Raw genomic sequence first — 22,634 nt, 5'->3', positions numbered from 1 at the left:
AACTGATAACTGATGACCAACGTCACTTGCCAGGTGAAGGTGGATGAAAAACTCTCTGGGCCTTTTGCTACCACCAAAGGTCTGCGCCAGAGAGGAGGGCTTGCCTTGGTTATCCTATTAAACTTAGCACTAGAGCGGGGCCATCCGTGACTCGAGGGTGGAGACTACGGGAACCGTCTTTTATAAGTCAACCCAGATCCTGGCATACGTGGATGATAAAGATATCATTGGTCTGCGGCTCTCCTATGTAGCAGAATCCTACCAAGGGATCGAGCAGGCGGCAGAGAACCTCGGATTGCAGATAATCGAGCCAAAGACCAAACTGATGGTGGCAACAACAGCGTCCCTACCAACAACAAATCCAAACTTACGTATCGACAATAGCATGGAAACTGAGTTCTGCGCAGGGTTGTTGACTGCCAACTGGTGAAAAATCAGTTCGCCTCAAAGAACTTGTAGTACCTATATAGTACCGGTACTCACATACACCTCTGAGATCTGGACTAGTGATGGGCTTTATGGAGCGCACCCACGACTCCGATCCGACTCCGACTATTGTTAGTTCGATTCCGACTCCGTCAAAATGGAACCACTAGATCCGCCCGGAGTCGTTCGGAGTCGTTCGGAGTCGTCCGGAGTCGTCTGGAGTCGAACGACTCCGGACGACTCGGACGACTCCGACGACTCCGAGCGACTCCGAACTACTCCGAACGACTCCGACTCCGGGCGACTCCAGACGACTCCGACGGCTCCAAACGACTCCGAACGACTCCGAACGACTCCGACTCCGGGTGACTCCGGACAACTCCGAACGACTCCGAACGACTCCGAACGACTCCGGACGACTCCGGGCGACTTCGACTCCGGGAGATTCTGGACGACTCCGGACGACTCCGGGCCTTTTCGGACGATTCCGAATGACTCCGGATATTGCAGCGCGGACCTACCTTCCGGAGTCGATTCCGAATTTATCGGAGTCGGATCGGAGTCGACTCCGGATTTTTGCCAACTTTACCCATCACTAATCTGGACGCTGTCAAAATCTGACGAAACCCTCCTAGCCTCGTTCGAGAGGAAGATGCTCAGATGCTGGGGACGACCTATACGAGATGTACGGCGACCTCACTGTCGTGCAGTGCACGCATGGAAATGGACGACCCAGCCTGTAAAGTATTTTTAGGCCGTCCACAAGGACAGAGGAGGCGTGGTAGGTCCATATTAGGGTGACAGGATGGCGTGGAGGTGTCCACCATTAAGGCCTGGATAACGGATTGGCAGACGAAGGCGCGAGACCGTGACACTCCTGAGATTTCGGACTCTGCTGAGACAAGCCAAGACCGCAAACCGGTTGTAGCGCCGGATAAGTAAGTGGTAGTTCTCCTGCTCTTGGTCCTCCGAGATGAAACACGAAACCGGTGTTCGACTTTCGGTTCGTTTTATCACCAGCCCAATCAGCATCAAAGTACGCTTCTAGTTGTCCTGGCGAACCGATTCGCATACTCCACTCCACAGTTGACTGAAGACTGCTTCTGTTGGGAGACTCACTTTGCGCCCCAGAATTGAAGCGCTGATGGCCATGCACGACGACGCACAGAAGAGTACTTACCAAGCTCTGGAACTCGTTGTTTTCAGGCATGGGTTCCAGCTTTCAAACTAGCGAGGTTGCAATGATCACAACAAATTGTACTTAAAGGGTATGCTTAACTACGCCAACGCGGTCTTGTGAATACCCAAATATTCTAATTCATTTTTTTTTTTTTGGCGCAAATTCAACTGATTTTACGCTTCATCTCATTTTGACGATATTCTAGAAATAGCAGCGAAAATAATGTTTTAAGTTTACATTGCCGTTATGTGACTATCCCATAGTAAACGAAGTTGTCTGATGTTGTACGCAGTGTTGCAAATGAAATGTGCCTTAGCAATAAGCTTAAAAGCCATTTAAACTGAACCACAAATTAAAACATAAAACACACTATCTACCATTAGGGATTGAAACAGCTAGCACAGCACAAACCTCTTCCGCGTGTGTGGTGATATACGCACATCCGTACCCGTGCGACTAAGCGGCCAAGATTTTTCGATGAAGTGAACGCGTTCGCGCAAAAGCTACATTTTTTTTTTTTCAATATATCCTAGAGGTTGCTTTATTCACCCCGAATACGTTGCTGTATAGAGTACACATATGGACCCGTATTAGGGGGGAGGAAGGTCTGAATAGAATTGTGTGTGGGTGTGGATGGTGTGATAAAAATCCAAAGACACCGTGTCTTCAGACCATCATTGTCGCTTCCCTGGTGGTTACGATTTACGAGACGGGATTTACGGGAGTTGCATGATATTAGGGATTTCACTTTTGCTGTTCTTGTCATCGCTTGCGCAACAAACAAAGGAAAGGAAATTGTAAATTGCTTGAAATAGATAGCGGGAAAGGGTAAGAACATACCGGCATGTGTTGTCATGCGATATCTTCGTGAACTGCGGAATTTGAATTGCCCGCCGCCAAGATGCAGCTTTTGCAGGTCAGATTGATCAGCGGAGCCCAAACACACTGGCACGTGTGTTTGTGTGTGTGTGTGTGTGTGTGTTTTTGTTTCAGAAAAGAAGTAGGGAAGTGCTGGGGAGTGGTGGGAACAGTGTGACCGAGGTCAACAAAAACCCTTTCCCTCCCCCATTTTTGATGCTGTTGTTGTTTTTAGTACAAACTGTCCGCATTGGAGGAGCGGGGCTTCTTCAGCTTCTCCATGTTCTTGATGACGATGTCGTGCAGCGAGCAGTAGCGATTCCGGATCTCGCTCAGCACCAGCCACAGGCTGAGGAACTCCTTCTCGTCCAGCTCGGCGACCGCCCGCCGGTAGTCGTCGATGTGCGGGTATTTGGCCACCTTCGACACGACCTTCGCGCGCGACACGAAGTAGCGCGAGATCTGGTCGAAGAAGGCGGCCGCCTCCGTCTCGACCGACTGGATCTCGGCGAGCGTGTCCTCCTGGATCGAGACGCCGAAGTTGTTGCCGTCCTCGATCTTCGGTATCATGAAGGAGATCCACATCTTGAGCAGATTCGAGTCCTCGACCAGCGCGCGGATGATCGGCTTCACGATGCAGACCAGCTCGCCGATCGGTTTGTTGCACTCGACCCGCCCGGTCGGCAGGGCGTGCACCTTCGTGCCGTTGCCGTCGACCGTGGCCGCCGGGCTGGGCGTGTTCGAGTTGAGCCGCGGGCGCTTCCGCTCACTGCCTTCCTCCCCTTCCACCAGGATCGGTTCCGGGACTGGAATGTTCAGCTCCTAAGAGTGGGGAGGGAAGGTTATAGAAGGGAATAGAAGATTGGCGCCGTTTTTAAGCGGCAGTTATCCGGCCGGCCTACCTGATAGACGTCGGTGAAGCTGCGCTCGGAGAACTGCGGCGTGTCGAGCAGGGCGTTCAGGCGCACGATCCGCTCGGGAAACTCTTTCGTGATGAGTGTTTCGGCGCGGCTGATCAGGTTGTCTTTGTACTGTTGCACCTTGCGCGCGTTGTCCTCCGCGCTGCTCGCGGCCGACGTCGTCGCGGTCGATGTGCTTTCGCTCATTGTTGCGTCGCGTCGTGTTGTTGATTGCTGCGAGGTGGCTGCCGGTTGATGGGCGTGCGGTCCGGCCCGGGGGTGGTGAGAGGGGGTTGCTGGAAGTGTTGCCCTTGCGCAATATGGTCCCCGCCGTTAACGCGGAACGCGTGCACGCGTCAATTAGTCTCGAGGCCGTTCAGCGCTGTTGCCACCCGGCTCCGGTTTCTTCCGGCACGAGCCTGTCGGTCTCCGGAAACGGTTCCCGGCACGACGTAAGCTGACACGGCGCGCACACGGCACACAGCACACTCACACACACACGGTGTTTGGCTTGTCGAGGGGATGGAGGCGCGTCGACGAGCGGAAACACTACCACGCGGCGCTCACTGGTGTACACGACCCTTTGGCTGGTGATATTTTGCGTCGCAAAACGGTTGCCACCTGGACCGGGAGCCGGCTGCGGGGGGACAGCGCACAGCAACAAAGGAAAAGTGCAACAAAAAAACGTGTACGGTTGTGCCGAGAAGGGAAAAGCCTGCGTCCAAGTAGCTCGTCGTCGCTGACCGCTCGTCGAGTTTTGCTTTGCTGCACACACGCACACCGTGTGTCTCCGGCGTTGAAGGAACAGTGCACACACGCACGCACGCATACACAAACATGCACGCAACCCTTCGGTGTGACAGGTTCGAACGCGTTCAAACCGGTGGCCTCGTGCTTGACGCACCCGGGGTGTGCTCGGCGGGGTGAAATTGTTTCCCTTTTTGGCGGTGCAGGCACACAATCAACTGGCTAAGCGCAATTTAGCCGGGGTGAGCGGAGAAAATGAACACTTTTCAGTGATTTTCAGCGTGCCGTTTGTGTTCGAGCACTGAATCGGGTGTCATAGACGGGACGCGTCGAAACCGCATGCCAACACAAACGTCAGACAGAGCTACAAGGGCACACTGGGCGTTCGCTATGAAAACAAGGTTATTATTTTCTTTTATATCGATATTTTTACGAGAAATATTGTTCTTAGCATAGAAAGGGTGCGGATCCTGTTTTAGGTCCGGCATAGGCTAGATTGTAATTTAGGAACAGTGATGTGCCAATGAAATTGTTCCGGGGTAAGTAAAAGTGTGTGTTCATTTTTTGGATAAGCTCGTTATGAGATTTTTGAAGAAGGAGAAGCTGAAGTCATGTTCTCGGATCGGAACAGTTCACGGATCGGAAGGACCTACAATGGTATATAATTACAGAACTAATTTCAGCATGGATACAGTATCAATAGTGTACCGCTAGACACCTGGCACCTCTGGTGTTGGAAAAAGAAATGTTTGGAAATGGGGCACGGAACTAGGTTAATTTGGAAAAGGAACGAAATGGATTCATTGATATTAGATTAGGGCTTCTGTATTCTCGACCAAATCGACCGAAAGGAGAGGAGGAAGGAGGTAGGCTCTGATCGTTCCTCCGGAGCCTTCCTTGCTTAGAGAGCTTTATAATTTCCTGTGTACTGTTACATGGTTTCGCATTGAAGTTATGCATCGCTAGAGTTAGAACGGCGACTATGATTAGATGAGGCTAGACGAAACACATTGCAAGAAAAGCGCCATCGATTGATCAAACCAGTAAAGCTTTGGAGCTTTTGTTTTTTTTTTCTTCTATAGATATTAGATTTTCCAGTCGTTTAAGCTTAATCTGTGGTGCTTGGGTAGGTTTAACATTTTGAGCCTAGTTCGGATGGTTGCAATTGAGACACGGTACGAACCTACTAGGAGTGATCCGGAACACGCATAACTTCTAAGATGCGCGTTCAGGTCCAAAATCACCATAGGTTCGAGATCAGGTGCATCACTTGAATAGATTCGGAATCGGTTTCCTGGTTCGTTACAGGTTGTGTATTATTTCTTCTAAAGAAATGCAAGCTGGATTATTGACAAAATCAGGTTTGGTTGTTGATCGTGAAAAAAATAATAAAAGATCCTGCTTCAAACTCAATTACTGGAACGGGGTTGGTTTGCGATCACTTTTAAAACAGGAACGGGAACGGGATTGTGTCATAAGAAACTAATCGATTTGATCCGAATGGCAAACCAAAACAGATATAAAATAATACAAACCTAAATTTAAGTCGCCTTGAAGGGCAAACACGTGCACAGCTTTTGAAGTCATAAGATAAGATAAGGTCAGTACCGGTTCCAGGGAAAGGTTGGGAAAGGTCCGAGGCAAAGTCCAGGTCCTAAAAACCGCACGCTCAAATGTCAAAAGTTCACTTTGGAAAGCTGCTGAATCAGAGTTCCAGGAAATAGATACAGGCTCTGAACCTGTTCCATGGCCAAAGATTTCGCATGAAAAATTGTATCTGGTGGAGATTATATTGATTGTTAAAAAATAAATTTCAAAAACTGAGTCCATCAACAAATTGTTGATCTCAATCTTACTTTAAAAAAATAAAATTTATTAAAAAAAAAACATAAAAAATACTCACATCCAACACTACCCTGCGCCCACTGTCCAGTGGGAAAGAGAGCGAACGAGCGAACCGAGCAGCGACGCGCAAAAGACCGAGCGAGCGAGCGAGACCGGCACACCAAACAGCAAGCGAGATACACGACGGGCGCTGCACGCTGTCGTCCAGGAGCCACCCGCGACCGAGCCAACGGTCTGCCGTTTGCTTCAGTACCGTTTTCTTCGCACGCACGCCCAGGCTCGGAACGAACGCTCCCTGGGCCTCCCGCAATCGGCCAAAGTTTTGCCAAGCGCGTACCCCGCCCGCGTTCCGTGCTGCAGCAAACCCGCACCCCGTACACCACCTTCCTTTCCTCCTTTCCCGTCCCTTCCCTACCACCCGCTCGACATTCCTCATTCATCCGAACGCACGGTGGAAATACACACACGCACACGCACGCACGCACACCATACCCTTCCCGTGCTGTATTTGTTGTGCTCCGTGTCGACCCCGCGTGTGTTTGTTTTCCTTTACCCAGCCAGCCAGCCAGCGTCCCGTGTGTGTGTGTGTGCTTGTCGGTGAGCGTTTCATTATTTTTTTGTGAATGAAAATGTGTTACGATTTTCCCGCTGGCGCTCGGTAGTTGTCGGTCCCGCAACCCACTCTCATCCCAAACCCACTCTCGCGTGTGTGTGTGTGTGTATGTGCGGCTGGTTTTAATTATTAGCCCCGTTCTTCCCCGTACCCTGTCAAAAAAAAGAAAAACACACCCGTCTGCCCAAGCGCCCCAGTGACTAGGGGTGGTCGGTCGCGGGGTGGTCACCTGGGCACGGCCGCGAAATTCGCCCTCGTTTTATCAATCCGCCCATCCGTGCGCGCCCGCACTTGTGTCTCTGTGTGCGTGCGTGTGTGAGCGAACCGAGATGACACACCTGGCGCTGGCGGTGGCGGTGGTGACGGTGCTGCTGGCCGGTCGCACCTTCGCCTTCAACCTCGAGACGCGCCACATGCTGGAGAAGCAGGGCCAGCCCGGTTCCTACTTTGGCTACTCGGTCGCCGGCCACAGCCAGCGGGTCGGTGGTGGCGGTGCCGGCGGACGCAACGGGGCCGGAAATGCAACGCACTGGTAAGTGGTGGGGCGGGGCGGCGGAGGAGTGGTGGCACAAATGCAAATGCAAGTGCCGTTTCGGGCGAAGGGAGAAGGTGACGAACGAACGAACTTGCCCAGGCACACGCTAACCCGTTTTTTTGTTCTCTCTTTCTTCTTCTTTTTTTTTTTCTTCTTCTTTATTTTGTCCATTCCTCTTCCCATCCCTTTCGTTTCATTTTGCCCTCCGGGTGGGTTGGTGGTGCAAAAAAAAAAAACACAACCCTTCGATGGCAAACCCGTTTCCCCGTGTGTGTGTGTGTTTTTCTTTACACATTTATAGGATGCTGGTGGGCGCACCGCTCGGGCAGAATCTGCAGCCCGGCTCGAACCACTCGGGCGCCCTGTTCCGGTGTCCGATTACGCTGGCGCAGGACGACTGCACGCAGGTCATCACCGATGGTCACCGGTGTAAGTGAACGCCCGCAGGAGCGCGCCAAGGCGCCACAGAAAAAGGGATGGTGTTGGGGGCTTCTTCTTGCTCTGTATACGTTTTTTTTTGTTTGGTGGATGGGTATTTTTTCAAGTGGGTGGTGTTGGTGGTGGTAGTAGTTGTGGAGAGCATATTTTTTATATATGTATTTATGGAACGAAGCGTTTAGTTCCCGGTGATGGGTGCACAGGGGTTTCATGTTTATGTAGGATTGTAAAAAAACGAAACGAATCGGTACATGGAAAGTCCCATGCGCTGTGCCATTCTCCTACCCAAGCTTCAATTTAACGCTATTGGAATTTTATAGCTACCCAGATTCACCTTCCAGCGTAAAGTTTTAGTGCCAGCAGCATTCCCTTCGCCGCAAAGGGTCAACAACAGCGCCCTGACCTCCGCGCCACGATGCGGGAAGCAATAAAAGAAACCTTCACCATTCAAACTCACCAATCAACCCTTAATGTCTTCGTTCGTGTGTGTGTGTGTGCGTGTGTGTGCCTATCGATAACGTGGATGCTGCCGGTGACTGGCAGAACAAATTTACCCAACCTCCCAAAAAAAGAAAGGAAAAAATCAATCCCCTTCGCTGCTCGCCTAAACCGTTGGATAATAATGGCAATGAGCCATTTCGGTGGATGATAGAGCGGAGAGGAAAAAGCGCACCGCCGGGCGGGGAGGCGAACAAAAAGGCTGAAACATCGCGCGCCCAGCGCAAAGACGGCGATGGGCAGGCGGCATCATATCCACTTGACGCCCGGGACGCCGGGATGATCTCATCGCGTGTAATCGCAGCCAGCATCCGAGGAGGAAGCAAAACAACAGCAACCAATTATATATAGATAGAAGATGAAGTAGTAGCCAGCCAGCCAACACACACAAAGCCGTTGCAGCGTCGTCGTCGTAATCCCGTTTTAATGTTTTCCAGTTGGACGCCGGATTATTTCCAGATGTTTTGCAGCATCAGCACCAGCAGGATAGGAGTTCTACCGCAACCACACACACACATCTCGACCGCATCGAGCTATTTTATTGTCGCGTTTACCGTGCCGTGACTATAGTTATTTTTATAAAATCCCGGCTGCAAGCAAACGGCAGACGGTGCCCGGACGCGGACACTCGAAATATTCCAGCCAGCCACAGGAAGAATGGTTTCGCCCTTTTTTCTTGGTTTGTTTGTTGTCTGCGGCTTCGCGGAGATTTTGTGCTGCACGCGAAAAACGATCCTTTTCACCCGCCTCCCCCCCATGCCCACGGCTGCCCCGCGTTTTATGATGAAGTTTCATAAAACAAAAACCATAACGACCGAACGAACAGCACCCGCTTGCTGCTGGTGCTGAGACGGTTTTATGTTTATACCTTCCTTCCCTGCCTCCCCACCACCCATCGCGTAACATAAGAGACCTTTCGCACCTTCAGGCGCGTTTCCGTCACAGCAAAAAAAAAAAGAAAAAAAAAGAGAAACCTCCCGGCCACGGGTGTTTTGATTTAATTACATTCCGGTGCCATTCCGGATGGTAGTGGTGGTGGAATGGGTGGTCCCGGAAAAGGCAATGGGCTTAACGAGGGTGTTGCGGGTCTTCTGTTTCGCTAAACCGTTCTCGTTCGGTTCAGTTCTTCACACACACACACACACACACACACACACACACACACACACACACACACACACACACACACACACACACACACACACTCATATAAACATTTCAACAAACGCACGGAACCGTGAACCAATGCTTCTAGGTCGATTGTTTATGTTGGGTTTTGCCATTACCTTGTACCCGCGGAGCTTCTGTTTTGTTTTAGCTGATCATTCAGTAGTGCTTTGCAGTCGCAAGCATGCTGAGTACTGAATCTCATTCAGTACTTTTGATCGAATCATGACATTTATCGCAATCATAGTAAAGTCATTGTTCAGCATTTGGTAGTGATTTGAACACGTGACGAATGGTTTGTTTCAAACTGAGATTTTCATTGATCTGTAGAGACATGTGCTAGTCCCTGTAGCTTATGTTCATCCATGTTTTATATTGTTTAGGTTCGGCTGTTGTCCTCTAAGTAATCATGACTAGCGCCGAATTGTTTTAAAAAATTTCTCGAGGGTGTCTGTAGTGATTAGATTAGAAGTTCGTGTGTTAATCACTTCCGTGTAGTTACATCGTTTTTTTAGGAAACGATAGCGTTAATAATTGCAGTGCTGCAAAATGTCATGAGTCATGAAAACAATGAACATGACCGTGGTAGCTTTGCTGATACTCAATGAAAGTGGCATGCCGAAGTTTCAGTCACCAACAGTCTCAACTGAAACGAAGTTCAAGTCAGCTCACGTGACACAACTGAGATGATCAGGGAGTGAGACTCATACCGTTGGTGAACCGATCACATGCTTGGTTACATTTTTTGTTGCACCCATTGCATGGTTACTCACTTGGTCATGACATTTTCTCCCAATGATGATCACGACATTCTTGGGACATACTAGGCAAGTAGCTTCAAGCAACAACATGAGCCTGCTTTCTCTGTCTGCTTTGATGATCTGACGGGTCAAACAGAGCAACAAAAAAAGGCTCATTTTGTTGCTAGGGATCACCCGCTGTCTATCGTGACGGTCATGACTATCGTGATGATCACCAGACAGAAAATGTCGCGACCAAATGACTAACCAAGAGTTGGTTGCACACAATGTGATGGTCGCACCAACTATTTGCGTCTCACCTCTGATCATCACAGTAGAGGCTCGTGACGGTGACAAGATTTTGGTTCAGTCGGAATTTGCCATAACCGTGTCAGTGACATTTTGCAGAATTGATCACAGTAAAAAAAAGTCATGTCATAATGAGTGCCCAAGCTTTGGTTGCTAATATGCCACCAAGCGAATGTATTGAACCACACCAACTGTTTGAACATCACCTCTGATTATCTCAATTGAGTACGTGACGCTGACATTTTTTATGACATTGACAGTGACATTTTGCATCACTAATTACTAGATCTGCAAAACAGATTTGAAGCAAAAACCAACCCCTTTCTTTCCTCCTCTTCTTTTCCTTTTCTTTTCGATATTCGTCACTAGCACCCACCGGGAAGTATCTTCCCTTTCGCCAAGCGTACAGTAAGTGTAAGTGCAGCCTGTCTATTGGGTGTTTTTTTTCTTCTTCTCTATTCTAATCCAATTTCATTCTCTTCTATGCCATTTGTTTGGTTTTGCATCTTTATCTTGTTGTTGTTTCTTGTTGTTCGATCTCGTTCGTGTACATATATTAGCTTGGAATGATTAATTTTTTATGTTTTTCTCTCTCTCTTTTTTCATTATATTTACTCAAAACACACACACACACAACAATAAAACACATTAATGTTATCGTACCGATTAGGCAGCAGCTAAGGAGCGCTCTTGCTATTGACATCACCATGTTTAAGCGTACAAAACATAGCAATTAGTGTGCAAATAGTGTGTATCGCCGCCTGATTAGTTCGTTTTGTGGCATGCGGCTTGCGCTCGATCGAGGAAAAGCAAATGGGCAGCAAATCCCTCCCCATGTTTCCGGTCCTCTAAATCCTCCCCCCCCTCCCCACCTCCCCACCATCATCGTATTGCGCGCTGTTTGTGTTTGCTTGCCGGGTGCACAGAGTGCAGACGGCCCCGTTTCATCACGAATGCGTATCGAATTTATCGAAAAGAAGGGTTGCCTGTTTTTGATTAAGGGCATTTTTTCTCTCTCTTTCTCTCCCTCTCTCCCTCTCTGTCTCTTTCTCTTCCGGGCAGCATGGTACCACGTGCGCGAGCTTGCGATTGAGTGAGTAGGGTTTGGTCCCAATTTGGTGTTTGAGTTTGTTCCCGTTTTTTTTTCTCTCATTCCCTTAAGTGCGTTATTTTTAAATTTTTCTAAATCCAATTTCCCAACGCTTATCACCCTTCCGAACCCGCCCCTTCCCTTTCCTTCGCGCATGCCCGTATCGTTAAACAGTTTTACAATTTACATTCATTTGCATCTTTTTTAACACCCCATTGTTTGTTTGTTTTTTTTTTTAATGTAATTTTTATTTAATTTCTTCGATTCGATTTCGATTCGCTCTTAAACCCGTTCAGTGTAATATAGGTTGTGGTATTTTTATTTTTATTTCATTGCATCTCTGTTACTCTGTTGCATTTTGTTGCATCGTTGCCCGTTTGCCTGTAAATCGTTTTTGTATATTTTTGTTTTGCGTACTGCGTTTTGCTTATTTATAGATTTACTTTGATTGACTTTTAATTTAGCGTAATCTTGCTCGTTTTTTCGTTTTTGCGTTTGATTTGATTATGCCTGCACTAAATTGCGGCGCCCTGAATGGAGCGCTTGGTGTTGGGAAATCGAAACCGAATACTAATCGCTCGACACTCTTTCTCTCTTTGCGTGCGGGGCTTTTAGCGGACGATTTCGACGACGACGAGCTGCTGGGCGACGGGGAGTCCCGCCTGGAGCCGCCCGGTGTGGACGAAATCAAGAACAACCAGTGGCTGGGCGTGACGGTCGAAACGGGCGGCCAAGAGAACAAGGCAAGCATTCCACCAACAGCGCAACAGAACCAAAAAGAAAACTCGCAAATTGCTAATTCTCGTTCTCTCTCTCTCTCTCTCTCGTCGCAGATCTTTGTGTGCGCGCATCGGTACATTAAAATCAACAACCCGCAGTCGCTGGCGTACACCGCGGCCGGGCCCGGCTCGCCCGGCCTGTACCTCGGCCAGGGCGTCTGCTACGTGCTGAACGAGGACTTTTCGTTCGGCTTCGCGGTCGAGGTGTGCCGGGGCCGGTCGATCGAGCGCGAGCACCAGCAGTACGCGTTCTGCCAGTCGGGCACGTCCGGCGCGGTGCTGCCGGACGGTACCGCGCTGATCGGGACGCCCGGCGCCATGACCTGGAAGGGCACGCTGTTTAACGTCGCGATCGAGGGCGGCTTCCTGTCGCGCGACAAGTTCCAGTACTTTGCGCCGCACGACAACCTGCACTCGCCGGTGCCGAACTACAGCTACCTCGGCATGGCCGTCACCGGCGGCCGCTTCTTCGGCGAGTACATGGCGTACGCGGGCGGGGCGCCGCGCGCCGCCCAGGGCAACGGGGAGGTCGTGATCTTTACCAACCGGAAGAAGCGCAACCCGTTCGACCATGTCGTGTCGCTGCGGGGCGAACAGTTCGGGTCCGGCTTTGGCAGTACGCTCGCGTCGGCCGACATCAACGGTGATGGGTAAGCATTGTTGAGGGTGGGGGGGGGGGGGGGGGGGGGGAGGAGATGGGATATTATCTCGGTAGTTTGAGGCTTTTTTTATCGCTGATAACGCGAGCGAGCCGTCGGGAATTATGCGCATTATTGGGGCGGGGTGGTGAGAATCATAAAATCACGATCTCGTTTGCTTGCGACTGCGCCACGTCATCAGGCCCTCCCGGTGCGTGCATTACATCATCGATTGGTATCGATCGGTACGATGCTGCTCTTGTAAACAGCACTGTTTGAAGTGCATGAGCAACCCTTTTCGCGTGAATTCGTAAAGCACAAAACACCAGAAAAACCCCTCCATCGATCTTAAAATACTCCACGAGATGCAACTCTCTGACTCAACCTTCTTCCCATTGTACGGATGAATCAAGCTTCTCGACAGATTGGCAAATCTGCTTACGCTGCTTCCCTTTGCAGTCGAAGGACAGACCTTCTGGGGGAAGCTTACTGGTCCGAAGCCACCGCCGGGGGCAGCTGTTAGCACAAATATGAGCCATTTTTATCATTTTCACTCGCTCCCCTTGATAAGCTCTGTTTAGTTCGCACACACAGCGTATCGCACGTTTGCTTTTCTCCGCGCCCGCAATGACGTGTACGCCCGCCTGTGTGTGTGTGTGGTTTTGTGCGCGCGAAAGCTTCATCCCTCTCCTCCCCGCCAGGTTCAATATTTGCTCTATTAGTTGTGCTGCCGCGCCGGCGACGCCCCAGCCGATTGATAATCCGTGGAATTCGAACCGAACCAAGCGGCTGCTATCAGTTTTGCATACGCCCCCCGCTCACGTGTCCCCACAGTAGTCCCACCCCGCGCTCGCGCAAACCACGGCACTCATGCGGCACCGACTGTCGCGAAGGTTAAGTGAGGTCGACTTCCCCATTTACGGAACGGTTGCAGCGCGCAAAAATGTGGCGTTAATTTAATTTTTTTACATTTTTACTTTACCGTTCTCTCTCTCTTGCTTCCACAGCCGGCTAGACTTGCTGGTGGGCGCCCCGAACTACTTCAACCGTACCGACGGGGGCGCGGTGTACGTCTACCTGAACCGGGGCACCAGCTTCGGGCCCGAGTACGACCAGCGGCTAACCGGGCGGCTCGAGTCGCGGTTCGGCACCGCCATCGCCAACTGTGGCGACCTCAACCACGACGGGCTGGACGATGTGGCGATCGGGGCACCGTACGAGTCGGGCGGCAGTGGCCGGGTGTACATCCACTTCGGCACGCCCGACGGGGCCCTGTCGCCCGAGCCGGTGCAGACGATCGATCCGTCCGAGCTGTTCGCGACGCCGTGGCGCACCTTTGGCAGCTCGCTCGACGGTGGGCACGATCTGGACGGCAACTCCTATCCCGACCTGATCATCGGCTCGTACGCGAGCGATCGGGTCGTGGCGCTGCTCGCCCGTCCCATCATCAACATACGCACGTACGAGGAGCAGCAGGCGGGCGAGCCGGGCTCGATCGATCCGACCCGTGTCGGCTGCCCGTCCGATCCGACCGCAAACGTCACGTGGTAAGTGCCCCGTCCCTGCTCCATCCGCTGCTATCTTTTCACCTGACTTCATTCTCATTCTACCCCGCAGCTTCAGCTTCCGGGCGTGCAGTGCGGTGGACGATGCGTCCCTGAGCGAGGGCGACGTGTCGGCGGACTCGTTCCTGCAGCTGCGCTGCACCATCCAGGCGGAAACGTTTCTGAACAAGTTTTCGCGCGTGTACTTCGGCACCGGCGGTGGGCCGGGCGCGGAAAAGACCCCCGCTGTGCCGGGTACGGCCGCGACGCGCACCAACATACTGAAGCGCCGGTTCCGGCTGGCGGTGAGCGGCAGACCGGTGTGCCACGATGTGACGGCGTACCTGAAGGAGGGCACGCGCGACATACAGAACCCGATCCAGTTCCGCATCAGCTACACGCTCGACGAGGAGCGTGCGAATGGTGGGACCGGTGCCGGTGGACGCCGCGGTCGAAAGGAGCGGGAGCTGCCCCGGCTGGAACCGATCCTGAACCGGACGGCGGCAGAGCGCACGTACACCATGCCGTTCCAGAAGGACTGCGGTGTGGACGGGCTGTGCCAGTCTGCCCTGGTCATCCAGAACGCGACGCTGGTGGGGCTGGCCCGGAGCGGTGGCGCCGCCGGTGGCGAGTACCAGCTGGTGCTGGGGCTCGACCGGACGCTGACGCTCGCCCTGACGGTACTGAATCGGGCCGATTCGGCGTACGAAACGCATCTGTACGTGCGGCACGATGCTTCCCTCACGTACGCCGGCTCGAAGGTAAGATTTTTGCCATCCCTATCGTCATCAGCAGTGCTGCAAAATGTCACTGTTTATGCCATAAATCTGACGGAAACAAAATCCATGTCAGCATCACGCACTCAATTGCGATAATCAGAGGTGATACTCAAAACGATTGATGTGACCAATGCATGCTTCGTGACATTTTAGCAACCAACGCTTGGTCAATCACTATGTCATGACTTTTTTTTACTGTGATCAGTTCTGCAAAATGTCACTGACATAATCATGACAAATTCCGGCTGATACAAAATAATGTCAGCGTCACGAGCTCTATTGTGATGATCAGAGGTGAGACTCAAATAGTTGGTGCGACTATCACATTGTGTGAAACCAACTCTTGACCAGTGACATGGTCGCGACAATTTCTATCTGGTGATCATCACGACAGTCATGGGAGATATGCGGTGCTTGCGAGTGGTCACAAGCAACAAAATGAGCATGTTTTGTCGCTCTGTTTGACCCGATAGACCATCAAAGCAGACAGAGCGAGAAAGAATACCCATTTTGCTGCTTGGACCACAAGGCAAGTATATTCCAAGAATGTCGTGATTATCGCCGATAGAAAATGTCGTGACCAAGTGAATGATCAAGAGTTGGGTGTCAAACAAAATGTCACCAAACATGTGATTGACCCTCCAACTGTTTGAGTCTCACCTCTGATCATCTCAGTTGTGTGCGTGAGCTGATTTGCGCTTCGTTTCAGTCATGAGTGTTGGTGATTGGCAGCACTGTTCACAGCCACAAAAAAGTCATGATTATGATTGCGACAGCATCAAGCTTGTCAGTCAGAGATTTGCATTTAACTAAAGCATTCGGATGTCCCGTTCGGCATGTCATGACGCACTTTCATTGAGTATCAGCAGTGAGCATCAAGCTACCACGGTCATGCTCATTGTTTTCTTTGGTGAATATCTCGTGATGGTCATGACATTTTGCACCACTAATCATTATAAGCAGCCGTATTTAATTCCTTTCCCATTCCATACGCAGGGCTCGTCGGTGTGCGGTGCGCACAACGCAACGATGGTCGACTGCAGCATCGGCAACCCGCTGAAGCGGAACGGTGAGGTGCAGCTGTCGCTGCGGTTCGATGCCCGCTCGCTCGAGGAGTACGGGTCGAGCAAGGGCCCGAACGGTCTCTCGCAGCACGTGGCGCTGGCCGTGTTCGTCAACACCACGTCGCAGGACACGGGCAATAGGACGCGGGTGCAGCTGAACTTGCGCATTCAGCGCGCGGTCAAGCTGAGCATCAGCGGCAAGGCGCTGCCGGAGCAGGTGTTTTACGGCGGGGGCGGCGAGCAGATTATGGGCGAGAGTGCGATCCACTCGCTGGACGAGATCGGTATGCCGGTGCAGCACAAGTATCAGGTAAGCGAGGGGAAGTGAGGCCTCAAGGGGTTAATATGTAACTCTAGAAAGTGAAACGTCTCGTGTTTTAATATGTGCAAATGTTCGCCTTTTGCATTGCACAGCAAACACTTTTTGGCGCGTCTGGCTCAACAAAAGCCTGTAGAACATGTATCTCAGATATTTGCAGTACTTATACTCGTACTTGGGATAGGGCATGGTTGGTAAAGATGGACACTGCGGGAAGGATTAATTTAACAATGTAGCATATTAAAAATTTTGTGTTCTGGTGCTTTAAGCATCATGACACCCACCTGGCAAAGACGGAGACCCTGTCATGGGGGAGGATGGACATCAAAATTATTGAGCTATTTTGCTTCTGCTATCAATTGCTGATCAACAGACGTCATCAAATTGCATTAAATCAAATGCCAATCGAGGGTTATGGACTAACCAGCTATTGGAGAAAGCATTGACTCCTGCGAAGAACGGAACATCGGTGACAAACAGCAACCATACACTATGCTTTCACTTGCCCGTCGCTGACTAGGCATCACACGCAAACTCAACATCTTGCCACGAATAAGAAGAAGAACAAGAAGAAGCATTTATATCATATTGATATCATTCAAGAATAGATGAAAGATTCTGTGGGATTTCAAAGAACATAAAGATGAATTTTGACTTGATGGAAAAATGACCTGATGGGCCCATTTATCTATATGTTGTCCACCAAAGTTGCTGGGGTCGCGGACTTGAGTAATTTCCGAAAGAGAAGTCCTAAGCTGTTTGTTGGAAGTGGCGCTTATACATCGTTTTCCAGCCCAAGTAAACAATGTTAAGGTGCTTTGTGAACATTGTTCAACTATCAGGTCTATAAATACGTTCTGACGGTTTTTTACGGAGTTCCAAGCCTCACAGGCCCGAATGGGCATCAAAAAAGTGATTTCCGTAACTTTGTACAACCTTTTCTCATCTTTTGGGAAGATAGTGGATCCATCCAATCCATGTATCGATCCAATTTTTCAGTTGGTTGGCACCCAATGCCCCGTCTTCCGGATCATGCCTAATGCTTTTAAACGCTGACAAATGGCTGGCTGAGTAACCCCAAACGTCAGCTTTGCCAGGTGAGTCTGTGTTTGGGACGAGTCTTCATTAAGTGTTGTCTGCAGTTCTCAACCTTCGTACTTTGTTGGTCGTCCGGAGCGTACTTCGTCTTCCATACTAAAACTGACACTTGCAAACCGTTAAAACCATCTCTAGCACATTCTTTCCGATAAAACGTGATCGTCATAATATTCCCTCATTATACGGTGGGTCTCGTTGGGCGAAGCTTTCATCCCAAAGTAATGAACGAGAATTCCTCGCAAAAACGAATGTGTTCATTTCGCAACCACGTGGAAAATACTTTGTTTACTAATTGATGAAATGACACCTAGGTGCAAACAAACCCTGAAAATGACAGTTCAAAATAACGACGCATTAAGTTAAGTAAACGACGCAACGCCAAATATATGAAGCAGAAGAAGAAGAAGAAGAAGAAGAAGAAGAAGAAGAAGAAGAAGAAGAAGAAGAAGAAGAAGAAGAAGAAGAAGAAGAAGAAGAAGAAGAAGAAGAAGAAGAAGAAGAAGAAGAAGAAGAAGAAGAAGAAGAAGAAGAAGAAGAAGAAGAAGAAGAAGAAGAAGAAGAAGAAGAAGAAGAAGAAGAAGAAGAAGAAGAAGAAGAAGAAGAAGAAGAAGAAGAAGAAGAAGAAGAAGAAGAAGAAGAAGAAGAAGAAGAAGAAGAAGAAGAAGAAGAAGAAGAAGAAGAAGAAGAAGAAGAAGAAGAAGAAGAAGAAGAAGAAGAAGAAGAAGAAGAAGAAGAAGAAGAAGAAGAAGAAGAAGAAGAAGAAGAAGAAGAAGAAGAAGAAGAAGAAGAAGAAGAAGATCAGTAAACATTTGACGACCAATTGAAATTTTGATGCCTAATAATCAATACGACAAAGCAGTTCCTCCTAAATAAAAGAAAATAAAAGAATCGGCTAAGGAATCAGAATCGGCTCCGGAATCGGAATTGGCTCCGAAATTAGAATCGGCTTCGAAGCGTAGTCGGCATCTCCATAAGCATAGGCATTTAGGTCCAATGATGATCCTTATGGTCAAGAATCAAAATTTACTTGTACACGATCTATTATCATCGACATTCCCGGACTGATTTAGTTTCTAAAATTGCGTAATTCAATTCAAAAACTGTATCTCATTCCGGAGCTAATTCAATTTCTGGAGTCATTCCTGATTCCGTTACCGCGGCAAATTGCGATTCCCAGGTCGATTCTGATTCCGGAGCCTATTCTGAGCCCGGAGCCGATTCTGATCGCGGACCCAAACCCGGAATCGGCTCCAGAGTCGGTTCCAGAATCGGCTTTGAAATTAGCTCCGGAATTGGTTCCGGAATCGAATGCGGAATCGGCTTAGGAATCGACTACAGAATCGGCTATGGAATTAACTCTGGAATCGGCTCCGGAATCGCCTCGGGACTCGGCTAAGGAATCGACTGCAAAATCGGCTCCGGAATCGGCTCTGGAATCGGAATCGGCTACGGAATGAATTCCTTGGACACGGAATCGGAATCGGATCTTTCACTACTTTTTTTTAACATTGATTAATCGCTATGAAACATTTGCTGTACCCACTATTAACGTACGTTTATATTACCTGGGTTTGTTTCTTTGATGCTTTTGTGTCATTCTTAGCTCGTTGCAAATGACCAAGATTTTTTGTATGGACGTACCAGAAAGCGCAATGGGTTAATGTAAAAATACAGTAAACCTCTTCAATGTTCAACGTTTGCTACAGGTGTCCGTCTTACCCGAACATTCTAAAACATTACGTCCAAAAATCATATTTTTAATTGATGATAAAAACAGAAAATTTGATAGAAGTTTCAACACATTTTTTTTGATAAAATATGAAGCCAGATTATTTTCACAGTCGCTGCATTTATATATCATCACTTAGTCGTTAGGTACCTTAGTCTACTATGGAACAACGCTTAAGGTACAATATTTAAAGCTATTTATCTTTTATAAAAGGTGATACGATGATAACTCGTAACGTTTGCGCAATCGATGGAAGATCACTTACCGGACTTTTATTGACGGATTGATTATTACATCACATCTTATCACCCAAGTCACAGTGGGCCACTCTGACCTTATCGCTAAACCCCACACACCCTCCTGCACCAAGTGCCAAAAACTCACCCAAACCTCTCCACCAACCCTTTCCCATTGCAGATCTACAACGACGGGCCGTGGCGTGCACCGATGGTCCGGCTGGAGATCGACTGGCCGCTGCAGGTGGCCAACAACAAGCCGCAGGGCAAGTGGCTGCTCTACCTCGACGCCCTGCCCGTGCTCGACATGTCCGGCATCATGGGCGACGGGCGCAGCACCTGCGACGTCCTGCGCAAGGACGAACCGGACGGTGCCGTCGTCGCTGGGGGCGATACCGTCCCGCTGGTAAACCCGCTCGGGTTGCCGAGCCGCACCGGGCCCATCGCACCGCCCAGCCCGTTCACGGCGCTGCGCAGCGCCAACTACACCCGTGCGGGGCGCGTGCGCCGCGACCGAGCGATGGTGCTGCGCCCGCAGGCCGGCGACGGCGCCGTCCAGATGGACTGTGCCAGCCAAACCGCCAAGTGCGTGCGGATCGTGTGCAAGATACACGATCTCGGGCCGAAATCGCACGCCCTCGTCACCGTGACCGCGCGGCTCTGGAACGCCACGCTCGTGAGCGACTACGCGCAGGTCGACGTGGTGCGGATCGGGTCGAGCGCCCGGTTCGTCGTCGAGGGCATCGACGAGCTGCTCGACCAGGCGCACCAACCTGCCAGCCTGACCGTGCGCACGGAAGCGTTCCCGGAGATGGGGCCGCCGATCGTCGCGATGGACGTGCCGTGGTGGATCATCCTCATCGCCGCCATCGCCGGGCTGCTGGTGCTGATCGCGCTCACCTACCTGCTCTACCGGTGTGGGTTCTTCCGGCGCAAGCGGCACACCGGCGACGATCCGACGCTGAGCGGCAATCTCGAGCGGCGCCGCGACCCGTCCGGCGGCGGCGGCGGCACCTACGACGAGCTGAACGACACCAACGGCAGCGCGGGCGGTACGGCCGAGCGGAAACCGTTCCTTGGCCGGCGCTCCTAAGCGTGAAGAAACAGGGGGAAGGGTTCCTTCGGGACCCCGCACCACACTCCCCCGGACACATTACTCCAGAGCATTCAATTGTGCCATTTTCTTTCTGCTTCACCCGACACATCTCCCTTCCCCGTTCGTTGCACTTTACACTGCGGGGAGATGGGGAGAACGGGGGGAAGCTGTGAGCGTTTTGTTACTTAACGAGAATGAGCCGTTTAACGTTTAAGTGTGTTAGGGGCGTTGTCTTCCAACCGTTACGGGACGATGGTGCCGGGGACGTGACACGTTCCGAGGGTTCCGATTTCGACTATTCGACCTGTTCGAATTGCCTTATCCAAAAGGGATACAGGGAGTAGGTGGGTTAAATGGGGGAGTGCCAATCAATGTGCCACTCTTCCCCACCACTCACCTCCACCCCCCTTCCGTGGACTGTAGTAGCTAACTTAAGCGAGTAGGTTAATTTGTTCGCGAGGACTTACCAATTTATGATTACGATAGACAGACTTAAGAAGCAAATCGTTCGATACTGCCCCGCGCAGTTAAGGATGGGTAGCAGCAAAACAGCTAAAAAAGCGAGCATAGAGGGAGTGGGCCATTTTTATATACATCTATATATATATACGCACACTAGTAAAGTTTTATGGCGCCGTTTTTAGTACCTTGCCAAACATTTCGAATATAGGTAGGCCTTAGCTTAGCGTAGAGGGGTCGTGTGCGCGGATATACGCTTCACCACCCAACAAGCCGATACTTTTTAGCTATTTTTTTTTAATATTTTTTGGTTAATTTCGTTCCCTCCACGGGCCGAGGTTACTTAGCGACTTAAAACTGTTTTGCAAACCACTGCAAGCGCAAGCGTAGGTATACAAATCCCCATCCATCCACCCAGTGTATACGCGATTTATGAGGGCGAGGGCGTTAAAAAAACTGCGCCTTTTTCACAGACAGTTCGTCCAATTGTTTGTTTTTTTTTTTATTTTAGTTTTATTTTGTCCCGCACAATACACTGAGGAGACTGCCGGTGGGAGCAGCACGCTGGGTGCCAGTATTAATAAGAGTAGATTACGTGTACGTGGTTCGTGGTGCATGTGCCTTCACTCCACCTTCAAGTGTCCTTTCGAGTGGGTAGGGCTGTTTTTTTTTTTAATTAATTTAATTTCCTTTTTTTGGTGGAGCCACTGTGTAGCGTCTCCGTGAAACAATCACGCGGGCGGACGGCTTAATACAGCTCACGCACGCAAACTGTCCACACAGACAGACAGACAGCCGGGGGCAGCTATGACTAGAGATAACAGCGAACCGAGCGGAAGATGCAAAACGGTTGCACACTCATACGCGAAACAAACAAAAAAAAATCAAACTTTGGTCCTATTTTATTCCATCCATTAATCACGAGAAGACGAATAAAAATGGAAGTGGAGGAGGCGGTTAAGCTATTTACTTTTTACATTATAAAACTCGGTAAATCAAATGCTGTGTGCGTGTGTGTATCACTTACTCGAAGGAAAGAAATTGAAATGTTTGTGTTGTTTTAGTTGTAAGAAGATGTGCGATTGTTTCTGTTGTAACTCATCGCAAAATGAAGCCTTTGTTGCGTTATTTGGGACAACAACAATAAGACAAAATAAAAAAGGCGTCACCAAATGATGCTTTAATGAGTGGCGGGATGCTTCTGGAGCATTCGGCACTAATTAGCGATAAGAGATTGGTCTCTTAATTGCGCGCGCGCGCGCGTTCGTGTTTTTGCACTTCTGCTAATGGCAAACCCCGACCATCGCGACGCTACCGACGGGGCGTGTGCCAACCAAAGCCAATTTGAGCCCATTCCAGGGGGATGCACATGCACCCGGGGCGGATTAGTGCGTACCCATCGTTACCAGGGAATGTCAATTATTTTTACACTTGATCGGGCCGGACATAGTTATCCGTGTTTGCTGATGGTTATAGTGGTGTTTTTGTAAGTCGAACGTCTGTCGGACGTTTACCGCTTAATAACGCAAACAAAAGCCAGAACTAATG

The 22,634-nt window shown here is 50.0% G+C and overlaps 2 protein-coding genes across 7 annotated transcripts; one reads left to right on the top strand and one right to left on the bottom strand.

The window, feature by feature from the left end:
* Window positions 1–2,484: 2,484 nt before the first annotated feature.
* LOC120906451 (proteasome activator complex subunit 3) lies at window positions 2,485–4,396 on the bottom strand. The gene is made up of 2 exons (XM_040318148.1): window positions 3,367–4,396; window positions 2,485–3,286 (listed from the first exon to the last, which is right to left on the bottom strand). Exons 1-2 carry the CDS (start codon window positions 3,568–3,570, stop codon window positions 2,696–2,698), a joined length of 795 nt encoding a protein of 264 aa, XP_040174082.1. The 5' UTR covers window positions 3,571–4,396; the 3' UTR covers window positions 2,485–2,695.
* A 1,751-nt stretch (window positions 4,397–6,147) lies between these two features.
* Window positions 6,148–22,086, top strand: LOC120905819 (integrin alpha-PS1). Of its 6 annotated transcripts, none has more exons than XM_040317005.1 (10): window positions 6,980–7,100; window positions 7,405–7,532; window positions 10,625–10,663; window positions 11,318–11,348; window positions 11,961–12,088; window positions 12,179–12,774; window positions 13,770–14,309; window positions 14,380–15,067; window positions 16,082–16,459; window positions 19,713–22,086. In XM_040317005.1, exons 1-10 carry the CDS (start codon window positions 7,088–7,090, stop codon window positions 20,622–20,624), a joined length of 3,453 nt encoding a protein of 1,150 aa, XP_040172939.1. In that variant the 5' UTR covers window positions 6,980–7,087; the 3' UTR covers window positions 20,625–22,086. The 6 variants fall into 6 exon arrangements, with proteins under 6 accessions (XP_040172935.1, XP_040172934.1, XP_040172937.1 ...); XM_040317004.1 differs by having other exon boundaries at window positions 10,625–10,669; XM_040317001.1 differs by lacking the exon at window positions 11,318–11,348 and having other exon boundaries at window positions 6,148–7,100.
* The last annotated feature ends 548 nt before the right edge of the window (window positions 22,087–22,634 follow it).

Source organism: Anopheles arabiensis, chromosome X (assembly GCF_016920715.1).
Source record: "Anopheles arabiensis isolate DONGOLA chromosome X, AaraD3, whole genome shotgun sequence".
In the NCBI taxonomy this organism is placed as follows: domain Eukaryota; kingdom Metazoa; phylum Arthropoda; class Insecta; order Diptera; family Culicidae; genus Anopheles; species Anopheles arabiensis.
Note: the sequence above shows the minus strand (reverse complement) of the source record. Positions and strands in the feature narration are given on the sequence as shown.